Source organism: Geotrypetes seraphini, chromosome 1 (assembly GCF_902459505.1).
Source record: "Geotrypetes seraphini chromosome 1, aGeoSer1.1, whole genome shotgun sequence".
Classification (NCBI taxonomy): Eukaryota; Metazoa; Chordata; class Amphibia; order Gymnophiona; family Dermophiidae; genus Geotrypetes; species Geotrypetes seraphini.
Window position 1 is genome coordinate 182,519,600 of NC_047084.1, and position 25,164 is coordinate 182,544,763.

The following is a 25,164-nucleotide window of genomic DNA, read 5'->3' on the forward strand; positions in this document are numbered from 1 at the left end:
TGATCCTTTTGTGTAAAAATGTTCTACATTTACTACTTATGTTGCTAACCTCAATTGATCTTTGTTTTAAAATTTGAGAACTTGAATTTCATATTTGCTATTTCAACTGAGAACAAACGAGAAACATTTTAGCACTGTATTTAAAGTCTTAGCCTACTATCTTGCATGCATTGTTATAGAGGCTACCAAGTTGTTTCAGATCCACTAGGCAGTTCCAAATGTGGCAGCAGAACAGGAAGCTCTGTTTTTAAATCAAGGACACATGACTGCAAATTGTGATTATTCAATTATAATGCAAGTAATCTTTCATAGGTGCAAGTACTGGCACTACGATGAAAACCTGCTAACATCCAGTGTGGTGATAGTCTTCCACAATGAAGGCTGGTCTACACTCATGAGAACAGTTCATAGTGTCATTAAACGGACACCGAGAAAATACTTGGCTGAAATTGTGATGATCGATGACTACAGTAACAAAGGTAATTTTATGCCATTAATCAAGAACCTACTGCTAACCAGAGGAGGCTAAGCTTCCTTTTTTCGAAATAGTACTGGAAATCTGATGCTTTATGCTTTCTCTTCTGTGGATTATATGCTCAATTTACACAGTAGATGGCACTATGTCGTTTTAAAGACTAAATGTAACTGTTGAACAGATACCAATTTGTGTTTGTGACTAGATGCAATGTTATGCATGCAATGGCAAGCAAAGTGCTGGAAGGCTACTATTCAAACACTAGCTTTTTTGTTCTTGAGCTGTTGATTTCAGTGCAGTAATTCTAACACACACTACAAAGAAAATGATGTATGTATGATTTGATACAGGACTTCATCATAAAGGCTGCATATTAGTGCTCGCCTGCCTTGATGTGTAATAGAGAATGACACGGGGAAAAAATCTGTCCCCGCCACCGCCCCGTCCCCGGCCCACCATCCTCTGCACCGCCCCGTCGCCGCCGTTCCCTTCACCGCCCCGTCACCGTCACCGCCATCCCTTTCACCGCCCCGTCACCGCCATTGCCATCCCATTCACCGCCCCGTCACCGTCCCCGCTGCATCCATATAAGCCTTAGTACTGTAATATTTAGCTTATTCCTTTCTTATAAATCAAAGTTCCTGCTGCTGAACTAGAGAAAGAGATGTTCAGCTGGCAGGGCTTTGTTTATAAATTTTTATCAACACAACTAATATACTACTTTATCCTAAAGCAAAAAATAAATATATAGAATTTTTTTTCTACCTTTGTTGTCTAGTTTCTGCTTTCCACATCTTCTCATTCAATTCCTTCCATCCACTGTGTGTCTTCTCTCTGCGTCTTCCATTTGCTGTTACTGTGCCTCTCCCTTCACCCCCCCCCCAATTGGTATAGCACCCATCTTCTTCCCTCCGCTCCCCCATAGTCTGGCATCTGTCTTCTTCCCTTCCAGCGTCTTCTCCCCACTCTGCCTTCCACATTTCCCTTCAGGGTTTTCTAAAATCTAAATATAACATATCTAGCACACTCCCTTAATCTAATTCTCTGGTCACCCAGTCAAAAAAAATTGATTAGATTTGTCTGACAAGACCTGCCTCTAGTGAATCTATGTTTCCTCATATCCTTTATGTTTAAATCTATTTTATTAAGCAACAGTAAGTACAACTACAATAGCAACCATGGTATACATTTTCAGCAAACACCCGCGGAGGACTGGACTCTTATGTCCTCCCCGGACCCACCCGACCCCCCCCCAACAAAGAAAACCCTACCCCCCACCCCCCCCCTCCCCATCCCCCCACAGAGACAGAAACACTCGGAAGCAGGGAAAAACAGAGACATCTAGAAGCACAGTTTCAGAGGTGGAGTCTATTCAAGACCCGGCTACGACTCTCAGGAGGCAAAATGTTCAAATATGGAGTCCAAGTGTGAACAAAGTCTCTGCTCCGGCGTCGGGAAGAACGTGCCAAACGTGCCTCCCAACCCATAAGTTCATGGAGGCGATTTCTCCAATACCAGAATGAAGGTGGTTCAGAAGACAGCCAGCAACACAAGATACATTTCTTCCCCAAAATAAAACATTTACTAAGAAATAATCCGCTGGATTCCAGAAACATCACTATTCTCTCTATTAAAAGCATAAACCTTTGATAACATGTAAACTTCTTTTATTATAGCCACAGAAAGATGGTATATCAAATCTCAACCCCATTCCCTTTTCCTGTTAGAGTCAAGTTCATCTTTTATTTCACTAATTTAAAAGATCATAAGATTAGCTTTAGGATGATGTGCTATCATTCCTTCAGGACTGAATTCTCTGATAGTGTTTAAGCTAAAGCAGCATATCTTAAAAGCTCATTTTGTGACGGCAGTTTACCTCATAATAAAAATATAACCATTGTTGTTTCACTTTTTTCCCATTCTAATTTGTGTCTAATTCCTAAGGTACCAGCATTTAAAACTCTTTCTAGTTTCTGTAATCTTGAATTGAAACAAGTCAGCTTCATGATGCGTAAATATAGCATGAACTGCAGAATGGGTGCAAGCATAAAGGCTTCTCTAACACCATAGTGTGATCACAGCAAAACAGCACATTTCTGTAATCCCAAATTGTGTGAAATCATTTTATAAAAATGGACATTAAACAAAAAAGTAAAGAGGAAACCAATGGAATGCGTAAATTGATATTTTGAGAATTTAGTTAATATTGGAGCTGTTTTACTAAAGTGCATTAATATCTAGGCATAATGCATTTTAATGCGGGACTTTCCCATGCACTAAGCCCACATTTGTCACTGCAATTTTTAGGGTTCTTTCTTTGTTTTATTTTCAAGTCATGAGCTGATGTTCCTATTAGTACATGATAATCTGCACAAATTAATGCAAGAGCACTTACCACCACCTGTTTAGGAAGTGCTAAGTGCTCCTGCATTGATGCGCTAAGCATAATGCGCTATGCTGGATAAAGCAGGAACGCCTACTCTTTGTCCATGGCACACATCTTCCCAAAATTAGGAGGGATCTTCAAAAAGTTTCCACACTTTTATTTTTTTAAACACCATTTATTAAATATCTCAAAAGCAAATTACATTACTTTTCCACATAATCACTCTATTTTGCCTGACTGATTAGTCACATGACATTCTACGACAAGCCCTCTTACTACTTCTCCCACCCCAACCATTTTGTGCAAAAATATGAAAGTGCGGAAACTTTTTGAAGGACCTTCATATTATAAATTAACGCATGGGTTATAGCAGAGTTTCTCATCATGCAGTACGTGTACCCTTAGGGCAGGGATTTCAAAGTCCCTCCTCGAGGGCCGCAATCCAGTTGGGTTTTCAGGATTTCCTCAATGAATATGCATTGAAAGCAGTGCATGCACATAGATCTCATGCATGTTCATTGGGGAAATCTTGAAAACCCGAATGGATTGCGGCCCTCGAGGAGGGACTTTGAGACCCCTGCCTTAGGGGTATGTAAGCCAGTTGTTGGGGGTACACAACACTGCATGGGTCTCCTGCCCCCTTCTTCCTTAAACTTTGTCCGCCACTGGGGATCCCATGCCCTCCTTCCTGCCTGCCCCCCTCCGCCAAAGCGCCGCTGCCGGAAATCCCATACCCTCCAACCTGAAAGGGCTTCCCTCCGATGTCAGAGCTGACATCAGAGGAAAGCCTTCAGGGTCAGCGGAAGATCTCAGTTACCTCCTTCAGGGCTGCTCCTTCCTGCCTTCAGTGACACAGGTGCATGTCATGGGCAGCGGCTTTTGCATGCTGCACATGGCTGATCCAGAAGCCTTCTCTCCGACATCAGAGCTGACATCGGAGGGAAGGCTTGTGGGTCAGCCACGTGCAGCATGTAAAAACCACTGCCCACGATATGCCCCTGTGCAGCTGAAGGTAGGAAGGAGCAGTCAAGTTGGATGGAGCGAGTGCATTGTAGCAAGTAAGGGAGAGAGGGGACATGATCGTGGGACAAAGAGAGAAAGGAGGAGGAGGGAAATTTGGGATGAAGGCTGGGGGTGGGGCACAAACTCGGGACACAGAAGGAAGAGGGACACAAACTCGGGATACAGAAGGAAGGGAGAGGGTATGAACATAGGGTACAGGAGGGAGGAAGGAAGCACTAACTTGGGAGAATTGTTGGGCATGTGTGTATGTGAGTGAGAGGGAAAGAGATGGTGCACACAGGGAAAGAAAGAAAGAAAAATTTGTTGGGTATGGAGAGAAAGAGGATTGAGGTAGAGATGCATGGGGAGATGAAGGATGAGAGGGAGAAATGTTGGATATGGTGGTGGAGACGGAACAGAGGCACAGATTAAAGAGAATGCAAGGAGGAGCATAGTGATAAAGGAAGAGATGTGGCATTGTGCTGGAGAGAGATGAAAGAAGGAGAAATGGGCATGGGGCTGGTGGGCAGTGATGAAAAATGTTGCACATGATTCGGGGATGAGAGAGGGAGAAATGTTGGATGTGGCATTAGAGGGGGTGGGAGAGAGGCACCCTGGATCTCTCATTCTCTCTTTCCCCACTTCCTTTGCAGCAAGGGAGGGAATGAGAAAGACAGATGGACAGTGCGAGAGAGAGGGAGACATGTCAATAGGGGTGGAAGAGATAGGAAGAAATGTTGGACTCATGGAGGGACAGAGAGAGATATTGGTTGGGGTTGGTGAAGGGAATGAGGAGAGGAAGCTTGCAAAAGGCAGAAAGAAAGAAATATTGGAGGCACAGTCAGAAGGAAGTGTAACCAGAGACTCATGAAATCACCAGATAACAAAGGTAGGAAAAATGATTTTACCGTATTTTTCACTCGATAAGATGCACAGGACCATAAGATGCACCCTAGATTTAGAGTAGGAAAACAAGGGGAAAAAAAACCCCCATTCTGAACCAAATTGTGTACTACTATATACCAGGCTCTGCACCCAGCCCCCCCTCACTCCCTGCTAGGCTCTGTACCCAACCCCACACTTCTTACCAGGCTCTGCACCCTGTCTCCCCTCCCTGCCAAGCTCTGCACCCTGTCTCCCCTTCCCTGCCAGGCAGTTCCTTTCATTTTTCATATACACACACTATATACACAGCAGATATAAATTCTCAAAACTGACACATCTTGATCACTAAATTGAAAATAAAATAATTTTTCCTACCTTTGTTGTCTGGTGATTTCATGAGTCCTTCCTTCTTTCCTTACTTCACTCAGGCCCAACAATTGTCCCTTTCTGTTCCCTCACTCCCATGTCCTGAGTTTGTACCCCCTCACTGCCTTCCAGCCTTTGTTCTTCGTCCTCCCTCCCTTGTCCCGAATTCATGTCCCCTCACTGCCTTCCAGCCTTTGTCCATCCTGCCGCGCCGAAGCCTGCCTACCCTTAACCTTACCCAACCTTAAGTTTTGAGAATCTGGCCCTTTGTGTGGATTCTGGAATGCCCACAACAATGCATTACACTAATCTGCCACAGAGTGCCAATTGTCATGCCAATAAAGTTTCCTGAATTTAAATCTCCCAAGTTGGAACAGAAAACTTGGTATATTTTATGTTTTAGCAGTTACCAGGAAAAACCAAAAACAGCTTCCATCTTCTGACTTGCAAACTGGGCAATCAAGATCTCCCAGTCCATGGCTGGCTCAAAATGTTATGGCATCCTGGATCCACTCTTCTCTTTTGGCACCCAGGCCCAGACTCACTCTGTTTTAGCACCTCCCATGCTTTACATCCCCAGGCCTGTTCCCTCCTCCCTTCTCTGATGCTACTACTTGGTCCTAACAAGACGCAGCTTCATAGGCCAGCTGCCACGAGGAGGGAAGTCCAGCATTAGTATCAACCAGCAGTATTAGGACTAGAAGGGACCTCATTCCTCTGTCGCTGATTTTGATGCTAGCGCTAGCCCTCCCTCCTCACATCAGCTGGCCTATGAAGTCGCATCCTGTCAAGACCAGGCAGCAGTATCGAAGGAGGAGAGTGTTCAAACCACTTATCTTTACATCCACCTTACCCTACCTTGCCGCCAATTACTCCTCCTCTGCACCCAGTCCGCTGCAACCACTGCGCCACAACTCTGGGAAGGGCCAGCGTGCAGCGATTTCACATCGCCGGCCCACAAGCCTTCCCTTCCTGCAGTTGCGGTGTAGTGGCAGGGAACAGCGGCAGCAGGCAAGCGAGCATGGAGCACAACACTAGGGGCAGAGAGCAGTCAGCCCATATACCCTCAGTGAATGGGACATTTTTAAAAGGTACGACGGGGTGGGTGGGAGTTATTTTAAAAAGTTACCTTTACTTCATTAGACACACCCAAATTTCCACCCAATTTTGGGTGGGAAAAAAGTGCGTCTTATGAAGCGAAAAATATGGTATTTTCAATTTAGTGATCGAAACGTGTTAGTTTTGAGAATTTATTTCTGCTGTCTATATTTTGCACTATATTTGTCTATTTTTCTATAGTTGCTACTAAGGTGACATTGCATATTTTAAAGTCATCTGCCTTAACCTCTTTGTGGAAAAAATTAATATAAATGATAATTAACATTTTCTCTGCATACAGTGTGCTTTGAGTTGTTTTTTTATTGTGGTTACCATTGTGTATTAATAAGGTTATATTGTGTGTATATGAAAAATGAATGGAAGAAATTGCATTACAGTTAGTACTATTATTATGAGGGTGGGGTCAGGGGTGGAGCTTGGGTGGGTCTGGGATGGAGCTTGGGTGGGGTACTTGGTTGATATTTGTTAGACTTAGAGGGTACTTGGCATCTCTATTTACCAAAGAGGATATACACAACATACCGGAAGCTGACAGGCTATACGCAGGAAACGAAGATGGGAAACTGACAAGGTTGACGGTCAGTCTAGAAGAGGTATGCAGGCAGATTGATAGGCTTAAAAATGATAAATCCCCGGGACTGAATGACATCCATCTCAGGGTAATCAAGGAACTGAAAGGGGCTATAGCTGAACTGCTTCAACTAATAGCCAATCTGTCAATCAAATCGGGAAGGATTCCGGAAGACTGGAAAGTGGTGAATCTTCAAGAAAGGTTTGAGGGGAGATCTGGGAAACTACATACCGGTGAGTCTGACCTCAGTACCGAGAAAGATGGTAGAGGTGCTGATAAAGTACCGCATCATTGATCACTTTGATGGATACAATCTGATGAGGACCAGCCAGCATGGTTTCAGCAAGGGAAGATCTTGCTCAACGACTTGCTGCACTTCTTCGAAGGAGTAAACAGGCAGATAGACAAGGGCGAGCCGGTATATCTGGATTTTCAGAAGGCGTTTAACAAGGTCCCGCATGAATGACTACTTCAAAAAATTGCGAGCCATGGAATTAAGGGTGAAATACTCATTTGGATAAAAAACTGATTGGCGGATAGGAAACAGAGAGTGGGGGTAAATGGACAATACTCGGACTGGAAAAACGTCACGAGTGAAGTTCCGCAGGGTTCGGTGCTTGGACCCGTGCTCTTCAACATATTTATAAATGATCTGCAAATTGGTACAATGAGCGAGGTGATTAAATTTGCAGACGATATGAAGCTATTCAGAATGGTGAAGACACAGAAGGATTGCGAAGACCTGCAACAGGACATAAACACACTCGAGAAATAGGCTGCTACATGGCAAATGAGGTTTAACGTGGATAAGTGTAAGGTGATGCATGTTGGTAACAAAAATCTTATACATGAATACAGGATGTCTGGTGCAGTACTCAGAGAGACCCCCAGGAAAGAGACTTGGGCGTACTGGTCGACAAGTCAATGAAGCTGTCCGCGCAATGTGCGGCGGCAGTGAAAAGAGCGAACAGAATGCTAAAAATGATTAAGAAGGGGATCACGAACAGTTCGGAGAAGGTTATTATGCCGCTGTACCGGGCCATGGTACGCCCCCACCAGGAATACTGCATCCAGCACTGGTCGCCGTACATGAAGAAGGACACAGTACTACTCGAAAGGGTCCAGAGAAAGCGACTAAAATGGTTAAAGGACTGGAGAAGTTGCCGTACTGCAAAAGGTTAGAGAAACTAGCGCTCTTCTCCCTTGAAAAGAGGAGACTGAGAGGGGACATGATCAAAACATTCAAGATAATGAAGGGAATAGACTTAGTAGATAAAGACGAGTTGTTCGCCCTCTCCCAGGTAGAGAGAACGAAGGGCACTCTCTAAAGTTAAAAGGGGATAGATTCTGTACAAATGTATGGAAGTTCTTCTTCACCCAGAGAGTGGTGGAAAACTGGAATGCTCTTCCGGAGGCTGTTATAGGGGAAAAACCCTCCAGGGATTCAAGACAAAGTTAGACAAGTTCCTACTGAACCGGAGTGTACGCAGATAGGGCTGGTCTCAGTTAGGGCACTGGTCTTTGACCTAGGGGCCGCCGCGAGAGCGGACTGCTGGTCATCATGGACCACTGTTCTGACCCAACAACAGCAATTCTTATGTTCTTACGAGAAATTGAGAAACTCTGGGTTAGATTGCGCAAACAAGGAAAACACTGCAAAATGCTTTAATGCATTTCTGTAGTAGCCTGTTAGCATGCGCTAACCACGGATCATGGGCTTAACACCCTTTAGTAGGCCCAATTTTTTCTAGAAGAGGTGTTATATGTATGCTTCATGTAGTTTCAATTTTTATTAACTTGATCAAATGTAAAATGTTGCATTGTGGACATGAGTTAAAATTGTTTTTCTTTTGCAGAGCATTTGAAAGAAAGACTTACTGAATATATAAAGCAGTGGAATGGACTTGTAAAAGTGTTCCGAAATGAGAGGAGAGAAGGTTTAATCCAAGCAAGAAGCATTGGAGCAAAGAAAGCTAAGCATGGACAGGTAGAGAACATTTAAAATAAAATTCAAGATGGCCTTATTTTAGTAGTTCATAACTATTTTACCAGTGTAAAAGAGATGTGAGTCTTGACAAGTGGGTTTCTTCCTGTCACCTGCAAGGATTGCAGAAGGCATCATCTATATTTTTCAACTCTGCCTCCTTGTGTCACTGGGCAGTGTCTCAGCTTCTCAGTTTTTCCTTCTGAAAGCGAGTTGAGAAGGTCTTTTCTACTGCTCTGCATCTGATTTTTAATTTTTTTAATCTGACTTTTGAGGCTTCCTGGTACTACAGAGATTCCCTGGATTCTGGAATAGCTCTGCCTGGGAGAAGATACAGTCACTGGATCAGAGGGCTGTGGGTGGGGGGAGGGGCAAATCTTTTGCAGGTACCTATCTAGCCGGCCCACACTAATTTTTAGGATAGTTCATGGCACATTCCCCTGGGATTTCGGCTCACCCCTGATTTATCAAGCACTTCAGCTCAGGCTAAGTGGCCCCGTGGTGGTCCAGATGCATGAGGAGCTACTGGGATTGAGGGTTTCAGGCTTTAGGGCCCAGATTCTCAAAAGTTTAACGTCGTCGCTAAACTGTTTAAGGACAGTTTAGCCTGCACACATTTTAACGGCGGATTATCAAAATTGATTATCTGTCTTTAGCGAGGTTTCTAGCAGTCTCTGATAATGACATGCAAATGGGCTCTTCAACATTGAAATGAATCTTCCAGTGGATTCTTAAAATTTGCCATTTTCTAAAAGTGGCGTTTACTTTTAGCTACAAAAATAAGCGACTATGCTGGACGGTTTTAAACCCCAGTATGGCAGTGTCAAAGACTTCTAAAAGACTGTGTTATGATGTAGCGGGAGAGATGCTCATTCTCTCCCCTTGCATCACAACACCCTTCCTCAACAGTGACAGCGACCATTTCCCCCCCCCCCCTCATTAGCGGTGATAGGGACACCAACCTGTAGTGGGAGAGATGCTGATCCTCTCCTGCTGCCAACCAACAACCCCCCTCCCCCCACAGCGGGAGAAATCCTCAATCTCTCCTGCTACAAACACTCCCCTCTGCAGCAGTGGTGGAACCCCCCACCCCACACACACACATACACACACACACACTTACAGCGGGAGAGTTGCCCATTCTCTCCCACTGCCAAGCGAAACTACCGCCCGTAGTGGGAGAGATGCCCACTCTCTCCCACTACTATACAATACATCTCTGCCTCAGACACCCCCCCTTTCCTCCATATAGATGTCTGCTCTGAGGGACATGGATTCCCTCCACCCAGCTGGCCCACATCTTCCAAAATGGGCCTTCCCCTTCCTGGGGCATCCTAGAATGCACCGGGGAGGGGCTTGAGGCTCTGATTGGCCCAAGTTGTTTAAGGGAGGGGCCTTATACAACCTGGGCCAATCAGAGCCTTAGGCCCCTTCCCGGATTCACCGGTTAGGGGCCTAAGGCTCTGATTGGCCCAGACACCATTTTGAATCTGAGTGTGGATATCGGGTGTGAGTCAGCGCATGAGTGTGCTTAGTTGATTCAGTTCATGGTTTTCAGTCCCCTGATGTTACCTTGACTGGTGAAACGGGGATTCCCTGTTGGGCAGATTTATAAGAAAAACAGTGCGATCAGAGTCTACAGCGAGTCGGATGATCTTTGAGAGGACAACGCTGGATCCTGGAGTGCAGCTAAGTTTTCTGGATTTATGCCACAATCGGATTTAGTGATTGAGTCCCACTGCGACTGTAAAGTTTGGAAGGAACAGACTATGATACACGTTGATATTTAATGACTGATTGCCATTATATGATATACATGGATATTGATTGGAAGAAATGCTACAATTCTGTGGAGTTTTTTTGTAAGACCCATGAAGCTGTAACTGAGGTCTTTTTTTGTTCACATTATGTGCTGTTTGTGGTTTCTTTCTTGGACATGTTCTTATTTAGGACCTGTTGACTCTGTGGCCTACATGCAGCAGTGTGGCGCTCTAGAAGTGTCTAGCATAATTTTTCTTTTTTTCCTTTCTGTAATTAAAAATCACCCATTATTATACTGCTGCCCAATTCTCCAGCTTTCTTAATCTCTGAAAACATTTCTTAATCTGTCTGCTCATTTTGTTCCATGGGACGGTAGTATAATTCTATCTTTATATTCCTTCCCTTCACACATGGAATTTCTATCCATATGGATTCCACACTGCTATCAATATCATGTAGAATGTTTGTTTGATTTGATTCAATTCCCTCTTTTAACATATAGTGCAACTCCCCCTCCAATTTATCTACTCTGTCCTTGTGATATAATTTGTACCTAGATAATACAGTGTCCCATTTATTGTCTTCCTTCCACCAGGTCTCCAAGATGCCTGTTATATCTACATCATCATCTACATCTCCTATTTTATTTTTTAGACTTTATAGCATTTGTATACAGACACTTCAAATTGTGCTTTTTCCTTGTAACTACAGGCTTCTGAGAAGACAGGGAACATTTGAGTCTTTTACTCTGCTTTCCTCTTAAACTCTCCTGGCTTTATTTCACCATTATTGGAATCTCTCTACTGGGACTCCCTAAATAACCTGTTTCAATAGTATCCTCCGTAGCAACAGCAGCAGATGAATCCAGAGACCAATGGGATAGCACACATCTACCAGCAGGCGGAGATAGAGAAACTGATTAACAGGTGGTCCTATTGGCTGGTCCTCCTGTATCTCCAGTATGCTTTATCTCCCAGCAGGTGATGGTCGCTATTCGAATAGCTCCTGGATTCTGGCTGTGACTGGAACTTTATTTTTTCCTGTTGAGGTTTCTCTTCAGTGAGACTGCCATTCTGTTTCTCCTGTTGAGGTTTCTCTTCAGTGAACTGGCAATGCTATTTCTCTGTTGAGATTTTCTTTTCAGTGAGACAGGGGTGTCTGGCTGAACGGTGCCGGCTTTAGGGGTTACACCTGGGCCCCCCCAGGTCCCTGCCTCACCCTCCCTCCATTGCTAGAGGGTCTGATTGGGTCTCGATTTTTTTCTTCTTTCCCTTCTCTGTTTAAAAAAAAAAAAAAAAAAGAGACCATAATTGCTACATTCTGCCCTGTTAGTGCTGTACAACCAGCTCTTACTGGCTTCAACCAGCCCTAACAACAAGCTTGTGAGTATGTATGTGTGTTTTACTGTTGTTTGAACTTCAGGTTCTATTTGGGAGTCTTAATACTGTGGGTTTGGTCAACGTACGTTTAACGAATGGATATTTTATTGAGGCTAAGTTTTATGACTAGAAATCCGTTGAGGGAACTGGGACTTTTCCGCCCTTTGCATGCATGCACTTGGTTTCCTTGTTGTTACAGCACGGCAGTAGCGGCGTGATTTCATGCTCGCACTTATTCTCCTCGTTGGGTTTCAGTGCAGCAGTAGTAGTCCTGTTTATTCTGAGGCTCTCTTTCGTCGGTGTTTGTCGCAACCATGTGTAGCTGATTGTGCAGGTGCTGGTTTATAGCAGCGCACATGAGATGGGACATGTTTTTTCCGGCGCTATGGGAAGCACCACACCATTTTTCTGGTTATTCCCCGAGTCTGATTTTCTTTCTATGCAGGCCGCGGCAGGGTAAATTTTGCGGGGCTTGAATTCGACTATGTTTCTAGGAGCGTTGATGCAGCGGCCATATGTCAGCGAGAATCAGGCGTGCGCTTAGGTCTCCGGCAATGGCGGGAGAGCTGCAGCATTCCGGTAGTTTATTTACACCTGACTATGGTTAAGGTGTGCCGTGGCTTCTCTCCTTTCCGGTTCAGACAAGTTGTACGTGTTTCACCAGCTTTGGGACAAGCTTGGGCAGATGTCTATGTCTGTGTTCCTGCTGTATTCTCTTGAAGGAAGCTGCTAGTTTAATCGGACTCTGGGGTTAGCACTCAGAGGGATTACCAGAGAGACTCTGACCTGTGCTAGGTCACCCAGTCTCGGTTTGTCTCCGGACTGGGTCGACATACGGCAACTCACGGCACAGTGAGATCAGCAGTAAGATAGTGCCCTGTATTTCACATGGGTATCTCATTGTCTCTCTTTGGGTCCCTGCAGATTGAGCCTTTGTCTGTTGGTAACTGTCCTTCTTATTTGGGCCTCTGTGCTGTGCTGCATGTGTCTAGAAGTGGCATAGGATATATATGCCTAAAGATAGTACTAACAGTTTCCAAGTTCGGGCTGTCTCTATGGGCATGATGACACTTCGCATCTTCCTGCGGCCAGGACTCTCTTTCTCTATTTCTGATAGGGCCTGGAATTCAGATTTCCATGCTTATCACGCTGGTTTCTCCTGTCGCCAACTTCTCATGACACATGCTAGACACACACCCCCTCCCCGACCAGACAGGAAGGGCTGTGCAGCTCCTTCTAACCAGGAGCCAGTTACCTATTCTATCAAAACCGCGGAGGAGCACGCTCTATGTGGCTGTTAGCCTCATCCCTGAGGCTCTCATTAGAGATGTGAGCTTTGTCTGGATGCTGTTGTTTTCCACGGGGCAGTAGATGCAGCATCTTGATTGCATCTAGTAGGTATTCACTTTAAAGGACATACAGTGGAACCTTGGTTTACGAGCATAATTCGTTCCAGAAGCATGCTCGTAAATCAAATTGCTCGTATATCAAAGCAAGTTTCCCCATAGGAAGTAAGGGAAACTGCTTTGATTGGTTCCACCTCCTCCCCCCCCAACGAGGCTACCAGCGCTGCTCCATTCCCCCCCCCCCTTGAGGAATCCGACGCTGTTCCAAACCCTCCCCGCGATCCAGCTTCCCCCCCCTGCGAACCGGCATCCCCCCCCCGCTTGCGTTGCCCCCCTCCACCGCGATCCTACTTTCCCCCCTCCCGAGCAGTCAATGACTCCCTTTACCCGACTTGGCACCAGTGCCGGTGCCCGAAGATCCTCCCTCTTCTGGCGCGGCTGGGTGGTGCGTCGGAGATCCTCCTTCTTCTGGTCTGGGCTGGGCTGGACTGGCTTTGAGCATTTGCGAATGCTCAAAGTCTTCTGATCTCGCTCTCAATCTCGGAGAGAGCGAGACCAGAAGGCTTTGAGCATGCGCAAATACTCAAAGCCAGCCCAGCCCAGACCAGAAGAAGGAGGATCTCCGACGCACCGCCCAGCCGCGCCAGAAGAGGGAGGATCTTCGGGCACTGGTGCCAAGTCGGGTAAAGGGTGTCATTGACTGCTCGGGGGGGGGGAAGTAGGATCACGGTGGAGGGGGGCAACGCGAGCGGGGGGGGGGTGCCGGATCGCTGGTGGGTATGCCGGATCGCTTGGGGGGAACTCGTACTGTGAGGCAAGCTCGGTTTACGAGGCACCAAGTTTGCGAATGTTTTGCTCGTCTTGCAAAACTCTCGCAAACTGGTGCACTCGTAAACCGAGGCACCACTGTACGTATTTCGCTCACGTTGCATGGAGTTAGTACTGTTTTCATGGTTCCAGTATAATCCTCTTTACATTGCGAAACTTGATTTTTCCTAGGAGAATTTCTTTCTTTTTACAGATCCTACAGTTCTCATTCTGCCGTTCCCTGACCTTCTGCACTTCATTCTGAGGGGATCTTGACTTCTTCCAATGACTCTTCAGGCTTTCTCATGAGGGAGAAGACGCTAGAATGTCAGGTCAGGGGGCTGTGAACATTTTTCAGGATGCTTGCAACTTTGCATCCTCCTCAGGTTTCCGGTTCGTTCTTGGAGTCTCTATGTTTTGTGTTTCCCTTTTAAGTGTTACTGGTACTCAGGGCAGTTCTTGTAGTTCTTCAGGAACTAAGAGACGACGTTCCACTTACTGCATGGTGCCCAAGAAAGGGGCATTGGGCAGGCTAGAACTCATTCTGCTGAATTAGTTTCTCAGGGTTACACATTTCTGCAGAAAAACTGGGAGAATATTTACTTTTTCACTATGGACTCCGAATAGGCACTAGGTTTGCTTGCCTCTCTTGGAGCAGCGTTTTCAGTTTTGGCACATGCCATTTCGCCTACGAACATTTTAGAAAAGGCTTCACGAACATTTTAGAAAATGTTCCCCAATGGCAGCTTCAACGGAGGGTGGAGAGCAGGAAGGAGGGATCCCATGTGGTGGCTTCGACGGGCAGGCAGGCAATATCCTCGGCGGTGGCTAGTGCTTCGTACCCCCAACAAGCGTCTTGTGTACCGCGTGTTGAGAAACCCTGCTCTAAGAGATCCCTTGTGCCTGTTCCATGCTCTCTTGAATTAAGACAATCTTTATCTCCACCACCTCGACTGAAAGACTATCTATGCATCTACCACCCTTAGTCCTGAGGCAGTGACTTCCTAATTTCATCCTATGCCCTCTCATTCTGGAGCTTCCTTTCACTTGAAAGAAACTCGCCTCATGTGCATTTGTCACATAGGTATTTAAACATCTTTACCATATCTCTTCTCTCCTGCCTTTCCTCCAAAGTATGCAATTGAGATCTTTTTCTGTCCCCATATGCTTCATAGCAAAGACCACCGATCATTTTAATCACATAGAAAAATCCCTTTGCCATATAGTTGTGTACAAAGAAGTTCCTTTTTCTTGCTGTCACATATAGCTCCTCCTTTCCACGGTTACCTACCCCAGTGGTTCAGGAACCTGACCTAAGGATACCTGTATCTCTTTGCCTCCTCCCCACCCCACCCGCAAATCTTTCAGGATACCCTCTATTATACATGAGGTATATTTACATGCACTGCCTCTATTGTAATTAACTTTTTCTCATGCATAATAATTTGGGACAGCCTGAAAATCCAATTGGCTGGGAAGAAGGGAGTAACTAAGGCTGAGATCATTGATGCAATTAATCCTTTTAAACACACAAGGCAAAAAACTATTTTGCCAGAGTTAAGTTTTATCTTTTATAAACCATCATTTCCTTTTTTTCTCTGTTTCTATCATTCCATTTCTCCTCTCCTTCGAATCTTCCTGTATCTATTCATGTTGTTTTCTTTCAGGTGAACAAATTCTGGCATGGATGTAGGTAAGACTCACTTTAAGCAGTTTCTGAGGATAGATTTAGATTCAGCATGCAGTATTGCACAATTTAATCACTTCCTTCCTTTCCTCTCCTTTCTCACCTATATACCTCTTCTTCCCCGGATCTTACTATCCTCATCTTGCACTCCTTTGTAACTGCATATATTCCTTTCTCTCCTCTCTTCATCTTTCCAAAGTATTTTAGATCAATGTAGTCTTGTTAGAATGTTTATTTCTTATTTTTCCTCTATTTCAATTTTTCACTTCTTTGTTATTCTCCAGGTACTTTAGTTAGATTGTGAGCCTTCGGGACAGTAAGGGAATTTCTAAGTACCTATCTTACTTTTTAATTTTAATTGTTACTGTTACTGGTTACTTTACCCTGGTTAATCTGACTCTGCATCTTCGCTGTAAATGTACAGTCTCTTCTCCTGTAAACCGCTCTGAACTGTTTTGTGGTATTACGGTATACAAAAATAAAGTTATTATTATTATTATTAGTAGTAGTACTTGAAAAATAAAAATCTACCCCTAAAATCGACACACCCTAATGGCTCATGGCCTTTAACCTTGCTGAATATAATTCTGGTCTCTTGCGGTGTCTGAGCTTTTTAAACGTTAGAACAATCTGCCCATAGATTAACCTGGTGATTTAAAAAAAAAATAATAATAATAATTTTTTTGAGCCCTGGGTTCATAAAATTATTTTAGATGTAAGCAATAGAATGGAGTTGGGCACTGTGGCCGTGGTCTGACCAATAATTTTGCTGAATGCTGAATGAGCAACTAAAGAGCTTGGGGATGTGGCTAGTTCAACCGAAAAGGTATTACACTGCCCATGATCTTTGGATGCCTCCCTGTGATAATTTCCAACAGCTGGAGTCTAGTCATACTTTTTCCCCATAAAAGAATGTAATTAGTTCTTCCATACAGAGCCACTGATTGAACTCTCATATTGTTCATGGAAATTTTAAAATTATATGAATGCACACGATAAGCGAATCTAATTGATGTTTTGACAGCCAGCTCATTTTTTATTAGGAGATGAGATGCTTGGATGTAGTTTGTGCTGTTTTATTCTTAAGATTTATGAAGAAGGAAGACTGACAGGGAAAATAGGATAAATCAAAGCTTCTTAATTATGGGTGTTCTTTAAGCGTGGTGCACTAAATTTGCTTTTTTTTTTCCTTCCCTTCATTTATATTTTTCTAGGTTTTGATATACCTTGATGCCCATTGTGAGGTGGGAATCAACTGGTATGCACCACTGGTAGCTCCCATATCAAAAGACAGGTAAGAGGGCCCTGTTTATTCCTAGAGAGTTTAAAAACATCTTGTGTTGTGATCCTTGTGTCTACATATAGTTGTATCTTCTGGGTAGATAAAATTATTGTAATATCATTAAAATGTTCATTTTACATATGGTGTCAGGAAAGTTCCTTTATCTAGTTTACAAAAACACTAGTCACAAGGACATACCCACCAAATATATATACAAGACCCACTCGCCAACACAAAGAGCTTCCTTGGGAATTACATTTTTGAAACTAAACTGGAATGCATGAAGCAGCATAACCATTAAATCAGATTCTGCTACAGCTTAAGAAAATGCTTTGTGCTGCTTTCCACAGTGTAAAATAATATTTCATATTTTTTAAATTAATTATTTTATTGAACAATTGAACTTTTACACATGACAAAGTCAAAAAAAATCATTCCTGATAGGTGCATGTGGTTTCTTCTGTGCACCAATCCTATTATACAATGGAAACATGTCTATAAAGTAATCACTTGACCCTTCCCTAATTTCCCTTCCCTTCCCCTCCCCCATCAGAAAGTAAAGTAACACCCACCCACAAAATCTCCCTAAAGTACATCGTATTCAAAGTGCCGTTCATGTTGTTCAAATAACCTCCAAATCTTATAACAATGAGGCTTTCCATGTTTTAATGAAGTCAGTATATACATATCATGCAAGCAGCCCAGTGTAGCCATTACTAGCTTCCAATGTGGTCCAATTGCTTGCTTCCAGCTGGCAGCAAAGCCCAGTCAGGCACCTGTAAGGATCATTTGACAGAACTTAATTTCCCTTCCTCCAAATCTATCTGTGCAATAGCGCTGCTTCCCAAGATGAAGTCATCCTTTTTCCCAATATTTGTGAGTCCTTGAAAAACCAAAGTCCAAAGCCCCTGCACTAGCCTGAAGGTCCACCACATGTACAGATAAGTTCCCTGCTTCCCACAACCCCTCCAACAGTTCCCATCCTCTCCCCTGCCCATGTTAGCCAAGCGTATAGGAGTGTAATACCAGTGCATAGCACTTTATATCCATTCTACATCAACAGATTTGCTATTCCTAAAAATGCAACCTTGCACAATATCAATTCCCATTCCTCTCTCCCTAATTCCTGCCCCAGATCCTGTTCCCAAGCCTTCATATAAGGCAATATCTCAACCTGGCTAGTATTTAAACATTTACAGATTGCTGAGATTGCCCCCTTCTGCAGTCGAGGATCTAATAATGTTTCAGTTTTCCCTCATGACAATTCTTATAGAAGCCCAGAGGATATAAGGTAGTGCTTTTAACGTGGAGATAGGGAAATATATCCTGGAGAACCAATCCATATCTCGCCTGTATTTCTAGAAATGGATGGATCTGCCCCAAGGCAGTGTCTCAGAGTTGACCTGCACACAATAGCCCCTTTGCTTCCCAGGATACAAGCACCCTCGCCTCCCTACCTAGAGCAAACTCAAAATTAAATCTTAAGGGAACATAACACAAGTACCGCCATCCCTCTGAAAGAAACTCTTTAACTCTTGAATCCAGGGATTCAAGACAAGGTTGGACAAGTTCTTGCTGAACCAGAACGAGCGCAGGTAGGGTTGGTCTCAGTTAGGGCACAGTTCTTTGACCTGGGGGCCGCCGCATGAGTGGACTGCTGGGCGCGATGGACCGCTGGTCTGACCCAGCAGCGGCAATTCTTATGTTCTTATGTTAACTACATTCCATACCCACAGGGTAGTTTCAACTGATTTTGGACTTCGCGTTTGTATACTAACTCAAGGGATTCATGGCCTGTTCATTAGGGGTATCTAGCCCACTGTAGAAAGTTCAATATCCTTGTATTCTTGGGCCTGATATTTAAGAATCACCCTTAATTGAGCTGCTTGATAATATTTAGCAAGATTAGGAAATCTAGATCCCCTTCCCCCTTACATAAATAAAGTATCCTCCTCCCCCCTCCGCTCAAAGCCATCTATTAGTCCAAATAAAGCAAAAACTTATCTGTTGAAAATTGTCCAAAACCAGTTGCTTCTTCCATATTGGGAGTGTCTGGAACAAAAACAATCTCAATGCAACCTAGCCATGAAAAACTCATCCCTTCCCATTTATCTAAATCTCTTATATTTCCAATCCTATAAAAATAAGTTTCTCATAATTAAGGTCATAAGAACATAAGAATAACCTTATTGGGTCAGACCAATGGTCCATCAAGCCCAGTAGTCCGTTCTCACTGTGGCCAAACCAGGTCACTAATACCTGGCCAAAATCCAAGGAATAGCAATATTCCATGCTACCAATCCAGGGCAAGCAGTGGCTTTCCCCCTGTCTTTGTCAACAACGGACTATGGACTTTTCCTCCAGGAACTTTTCCAAATCTTTCTTAAAACCAGCTACGCTATCCGCTCTTACCACAACCTCTGGCAATGCGTTCCAGAGCTTAACTATTTTCTGAGTGGAAAATAATTTCCTCCTATTGGTTTTAAAAGTATTTCCCTGTAACTTCATCAAGTGTCCCCTAGTCTTTGTAATTTCTGACGGAGTGAAGAATTGATCCACTTGTACCTGTTCTAGTCCACTCGGGATTTTGTAGACAACAATCATATCTCCCCTCAGCCGTCTCTTTTCCAAGCTGAAGAGCCCTAACTGTTTTAGTCTTTCTTCATACAAGAGGAGTTCTATCCCCTTTATCATCTTGGTAGCTCTTCTTTGAACCTTTTCTAGCGCCACTATATCTTTCTTGAGATAAGAAGACCAGAATTGAACGCAGTACTCCAGATGATTCTGCACCACAAAGTCAATTCTGCACCATGGAGTCCAAGGTTAATCCTCAGATATCTCCTTGATGCCCAACCTTCTATTTAATTTTGCAGAAGAGATTTTAATTGTTAAATATATTGGGAGGGTTTTATTAGAAAAATCATACGTCAATTTGTCTATAAATTGGCAGCTACCATATGTATTTATGGTCCATGCCATGATAACATCAAGATTGTACTACTATAATGCCCTATACATTGGTGAAAATGAGAGTTTGTACCAGCTGCAACTAATAGCATGCTGCATGTGGTGTCGACACGTCATACCCTTTTTGTAAAAACTACACTGACTATAAGTTGGCTTTCTACACATCTTTGAGACACCTAAAAGTTTTCTCAAGAAGCATCACTATATGTACCTTCATCAAAAGAAATTGTATGATATAACTGCTGGCAAGCCTTCTCAAGAGTAGCTCCTACACTCTGGAAGTTACTCCCAGAGTGGCTATTAAGGGCATTTTCAACACACTAAGATGTCCAAAAATGGCATAAATCAGCACTTGGACATCTAATGCTGGTTTTTGAAACTGGTTTTCTGGACATAATGTGAGATGCCATAGCCGCTGTGCATCCAAAACTAAAGGTTGGGGGGGGGGCGGCGGCGGCGTGGTGTACTGGGTGGGCGTAGACGTGGACATCTTGTGGTAATAATTGAACCTTTTCCAAGATGTCCTAGACGGAACGTAGACACACACACACACACACACACACACTCACTCACTTACTCACTTACTTACTTACTAACTTACTTACTAACTAACTAACGAATTTGGACATTTTTATGGTCAAAAACAATGTACAAAATTGGACATCCTAAGTTTGGATGTCCTGGCAGCTAAGACGTCTTAAGCATGCGATTTAAAATAGAAAATGTGGACTTCTAGCGGTTTTGCCTGTATCGAAAATGGTTGCAGTAGATGCCCCCTTTTACAGCTCAGCTTAGTTTGTCTGCATAGAGCTATATTTACATATTTCACATCTACAGCAGCTGCCTAATTTTATGTCTCTCAGCAATGACAGGTATATCAGAGTTCCACAAGTTGTCCCTATGCCTACAGTATACATTTTTAGTTGGTTGCTAAGCAGACTTCAATAGCATTTTGTATTTCTTGGCTTTTCTGGCAGCTATATTCTTCTCTGCCTCAGCAGTTTTCTTTATCAGGTGGCAGTTGACCTATCACATGCAAGATCTCCCTCGGCTGAACCCAGTCTGACTCCGTCTCATTAAATCATGTTTGTCTACATGTTCCACAATTTTATTTTTTTATAATTGTTTCTACCATTTTGCCAGGTACTGAAGTCAGGCTTACCAATCTGTAATTTCCCGGATCTCCCCTGGAACCCTTTTTAAAAATTGGTGTAACATTGGCCACCTTCCAATTTTCAGGTACTACAGACGATTTCAGCAACAGGTTAGATCAGGTCAGCAATTTCATGTTTGAGTTCTTTTAGTACCCTGGGGTGTATACCATCCGGTCCAGGTGATTTATCACTTTTTAACTTGTCGTTTTGGCTTAGTACAGGTTCATCGAGATTTTTTTCAGTTCCTCGGCATCATCACCCTTGAAAACAATTTCCGGTTCATGTAATTCTCTTACAACTGTCGTAAAGACCGAAGCAAATAATTCATTCAGTCTCACCACTATGGCCTTATCCTTCCTGAGCGCCCTTTTTGCTCCTTATTATCCAACTGTCCCACAGATTCCCTCACAGGTTTTCTGCTTCTGATGTACGTAAAAAAATTGTTATGAGTTTTTGCCTCTTTGGCAAGTTTCTCTTCATATTCTTTCTTAGCTTTCTTTATTGTCATACGCATTGAAGTATTTGACATTGAGTGTACAACAAACTTTTAATAAACTTGAAACTTTATCAATGCTTTGCTTCTAACTTGCCAGTGCTTGTGTCTCTTCTTATTTTCTTCATTTGGATCCTTTTTCCATTCTTTAAAGGATGGGCTCTAATAGCCTCTTTCACTTCACCTTTTAACCATGCTGGTTCTTGTTTCCTCTTCTTTCCACCTTTGCTAATATGTGGAATACATCTGGTCTGGGCTTCTAGACCAATCTTTCTAGTTTCCATTCTTCAGAGGAAGGTTTATGGGAGGAGTTTGATTCATTTATTTCTCCTGATGTCCATTGAGTGCTCATTCATTATCTCTAGGTTGCCAGTGAGTTTTGGTGGTTGGATCATCTTTAGTTGGTCTTGCAAGACTAAATAGGAGGTATTCGACCTCTAAGGCATCACTGACTTATTGGACTGTCTTCTTATGTTCTTGCAATTGCACTCCAGATAGGTTTAGGGCTCATTTTACCAGAGCACCTTCTGCCTCATGGGTGGAATAGCGGGCCTTTTCTCCTGTAGAGATCTGTGGATTAGCTACATGGTCCTCTTTACACACTTTTTCTAGGCATTATTAATTGGTTATCACGGCGAGGTATGAAGCATCTTTGGAGCATTGGTTTTCTCCTCTAAAGGTTTCTCTCTCCCACCCTGTTTGAGGACTGCTTTGCTATATTCCACAAGCTTCTGGATTCATTTACTGTTGATCCTAAGGAAGGAAATATTGTCTTACCTGAAAATTTTCATTCCTCTTAACTACACTAGATGAATCCAGAATTCCCCCCCCCCATTTCTTCTGTCTAGTTTTGTTTTCTCTGTTTAAGGTTCATTATTTCAAGATTTGGATCATATGTGGTTCTTCAATTTTTCTGTGAGGAAAATGGATTAGTTCTAATTTTTCTTTCCTTGTGTTTTAAGAAAAATACTGACTGATTAGAAGGCTTACTAACCTATATAACAGTTGTCCTCTAAAACCCACAAGTTTCAGCATTCATCTTCTCTGATTAAAGGAAAGAAAATTATCATATAAGATATAATTTTCCCATTTCCGATACGGTTTCATATTAGCCCTATTAGGTTTCAATTTGCTTTTCCAAATGTACCGCTTTTATTCTGTTTATGTTGATGTTTGGTCATTTTCCAGTGTTATGTTGTTAACAAAATTGTTATGTTAACCTGAACCTGCTGTATACCACCTTAAGGACATAATAGCCTTACTGGGTCAGACCAAGGGTCCATCAAGTCCAGTAGCCCGTTCTCACAGTGGCCAATCCAGGTCACTAATACCTGGCCAAAACCCAAGTTTTAGCAATATTCCATGCTACCAATACAGGGCAAGCAGTGGCTTCACTCATGTCTTTCTCAATAACAGACTCTGGACTTTTCCTCCAGGAACTTGTCCAAACCTTTCTTAAAACCAGCTACGCTATCCAAAGCTTAACTATTCTCTGAAGAAATGTTCCAAAGCTTAACTATTCTCTGAGAGAAAAAAAATATTCTATTAGTTTTAAAAGTATTTCCGCCTAACTTCGAGTGTCCCCTAGTCTTTGTAATTTTTGACGGAGTGAAAAATCGATCCACTTGTACCCACTCAGGATTTTGTAGACTTCAATCATATCTCCCCTCAGGTCTCTTTTTTCCAAGCTGAAGAGTCCTAACTGTTTTAGTCTTTCCTCATACGAGAGGAGTTCTTCCATCCCCTTTACCATCTTGGGTGAATCTCTTCATAAAGGCGGTTAATAAATTCCAATAAATGTTTTATACACAAGTCCTTCCACTGAACAAGATTAATGAAGAAAATATGCTATGTATATGGTAATTCTTAATGTTCATCAGTGCTTGATTTTTTTTATTTTTTTTTCTGTTCTGAGCAGGAATAGTAATCACTGATGGCTCGTCATGTTTAGTCACAGCAATTATGCCTCCTGGTATCTTACTAAAAAATAAATACAACCATATTATTATGAATCATGGCCTTCTCCAACACTCTAGTCCTTCATATATAGAATCTCTAGCACTACCCTGTCATCCCTGTATGGTTAATCACTTAGTGGGTACAAGAGCACACAGCAGAGCTGCAGGTAATTAGAATAATGTCCATGTTACAGGATGTTTTCATTATACATTATACTCTGTTGTAGTCTAGGTGTTGAAACATCTGTCTTGTTTGGTCAGCCAGATTTGTTCCTATCACAAATTGTTGTACAGATCTGCAAGTGCCTCCAGCACAAACACAAAGACATTAAGGGACCTTTTTACTAAAGTGTGATATAATTTGGGCTTAGCGTGGTTTAATGTAAAACTTTTCCACATGCTAAGCCCAGGTTTAATGTGGCATTTTTAGGGCTTTTGTGTTCATTAGCATGAGAGACCTGCAAAAATTAGCACAGGAGTACTTAACTGCCTTCTATTTAGGAGTCATTAAGGGCGAGATTCTGCAAACAGTGCCGTAATCAGCGGCCACCTACAAGAACGGCACCAGTGGCATGTCAATCACGTAATAGCGCTGTTTGCAGAATCGCGGCTCCTGTTAAAGAAAGGCACCGATAATGTAGGCTGGTGTTTAAAAGGCCTTCATTACTGGTGCCTACCTTTGACAGAGAACCACGCCTAATGGCGCTTAAGGTCATTTCCAGGCCAAACCACGCTTATTTTGACCTTAGGCACCACTAAGCGCCTCTGTAGATGTGATCCCGGCGTCATTTTTGTAGTAACTTATGGGCACATAGGTTTTTTAAACAAGATTTTAATTAATTTTTAATCAGTGCAGTCAATTAGTATGCCCATTAAACCAATTAAGTTAAGCTGCAGTAGAGCACCTACCACTGCCTAACTTACAGTTCCGTTTTCAGAATCTGCCCCTAAGTGCTTCCTCATTAACATAGTAGCATAGTAGATGACAGCAGATAAAGACCTGAATGGTCCATCCAGTCTGCCCAACCTGATTCAATTTAAATTTTTTCTTCTTAGCTATTTCTGAGCAAGAATCCAAAGCTCTACCCGGTACTGTGCTTGGGTTCCAACTGCTGAAGTCTCCATCAAAACACACTCCAGCCCATCTACACCCTCCTAGCCATTGAAGACCTCCCCAGCCCATCCTCAACCAAAAGGCCATATACAGACACATACCATGCAAGTCTGCCCAGTACTGGCCTTAGTTCAGTATTTACTATTATTTTCTGATTCTTGATCTCTGTGTTGATCCCATGCTTCTTTGAACTCCGTCACCGTTTTCCTCTCCACCACCTCTCTCGGGAGCGCATTCCAGGTATCTACCACCCTCTCCTTAAAGAAGCATTTCCTTACATTGCTCTTGAATCTACCACCCCTCATCCTCAAATTATGTCCTCTGGTTTTACCATTTTCCTTTCTCTAAGAAAAGATTTTGTTCTACGTTAATACATTTCAAGTATTTGAACATATGAATCATATCTCCCCTGTCCCTCCTTTCCTCTA

At 43.1% G+C, this 25,164-nt stretch overlaps 1 protein-coding gene across 2 annotated transcripts in view; it reads left to right on the top strand.

The window, feature by feature from the left end:
• Window positions 1-25,164, top strand: part of GALNT7 (polypeptide N-acetylgalactosaminyltransferase 7) — a 244,538-nt gene that overhangs the window by 163,142 nt on the left and 56,232 nt on the right. For both annotated transcript variants that reach the window (XM_033942515.1, XM_033942506.1), the window contains exons 3-5: window positions 313-479; window positions 8,661-8,791; window positions 16,983-17,062. In XM_033942515.1, the coding sequence (XP_033798406.1) occupies window positions 313-479; window positions 8,661-8,791; window positions 16,983-17,062 (378 nt within the window). The remainder of the gene's footprint in view (window positions 1-312; window positions 480-8,660; window positions 8,792-16,982; window positions 17,063-25,164) is intronic.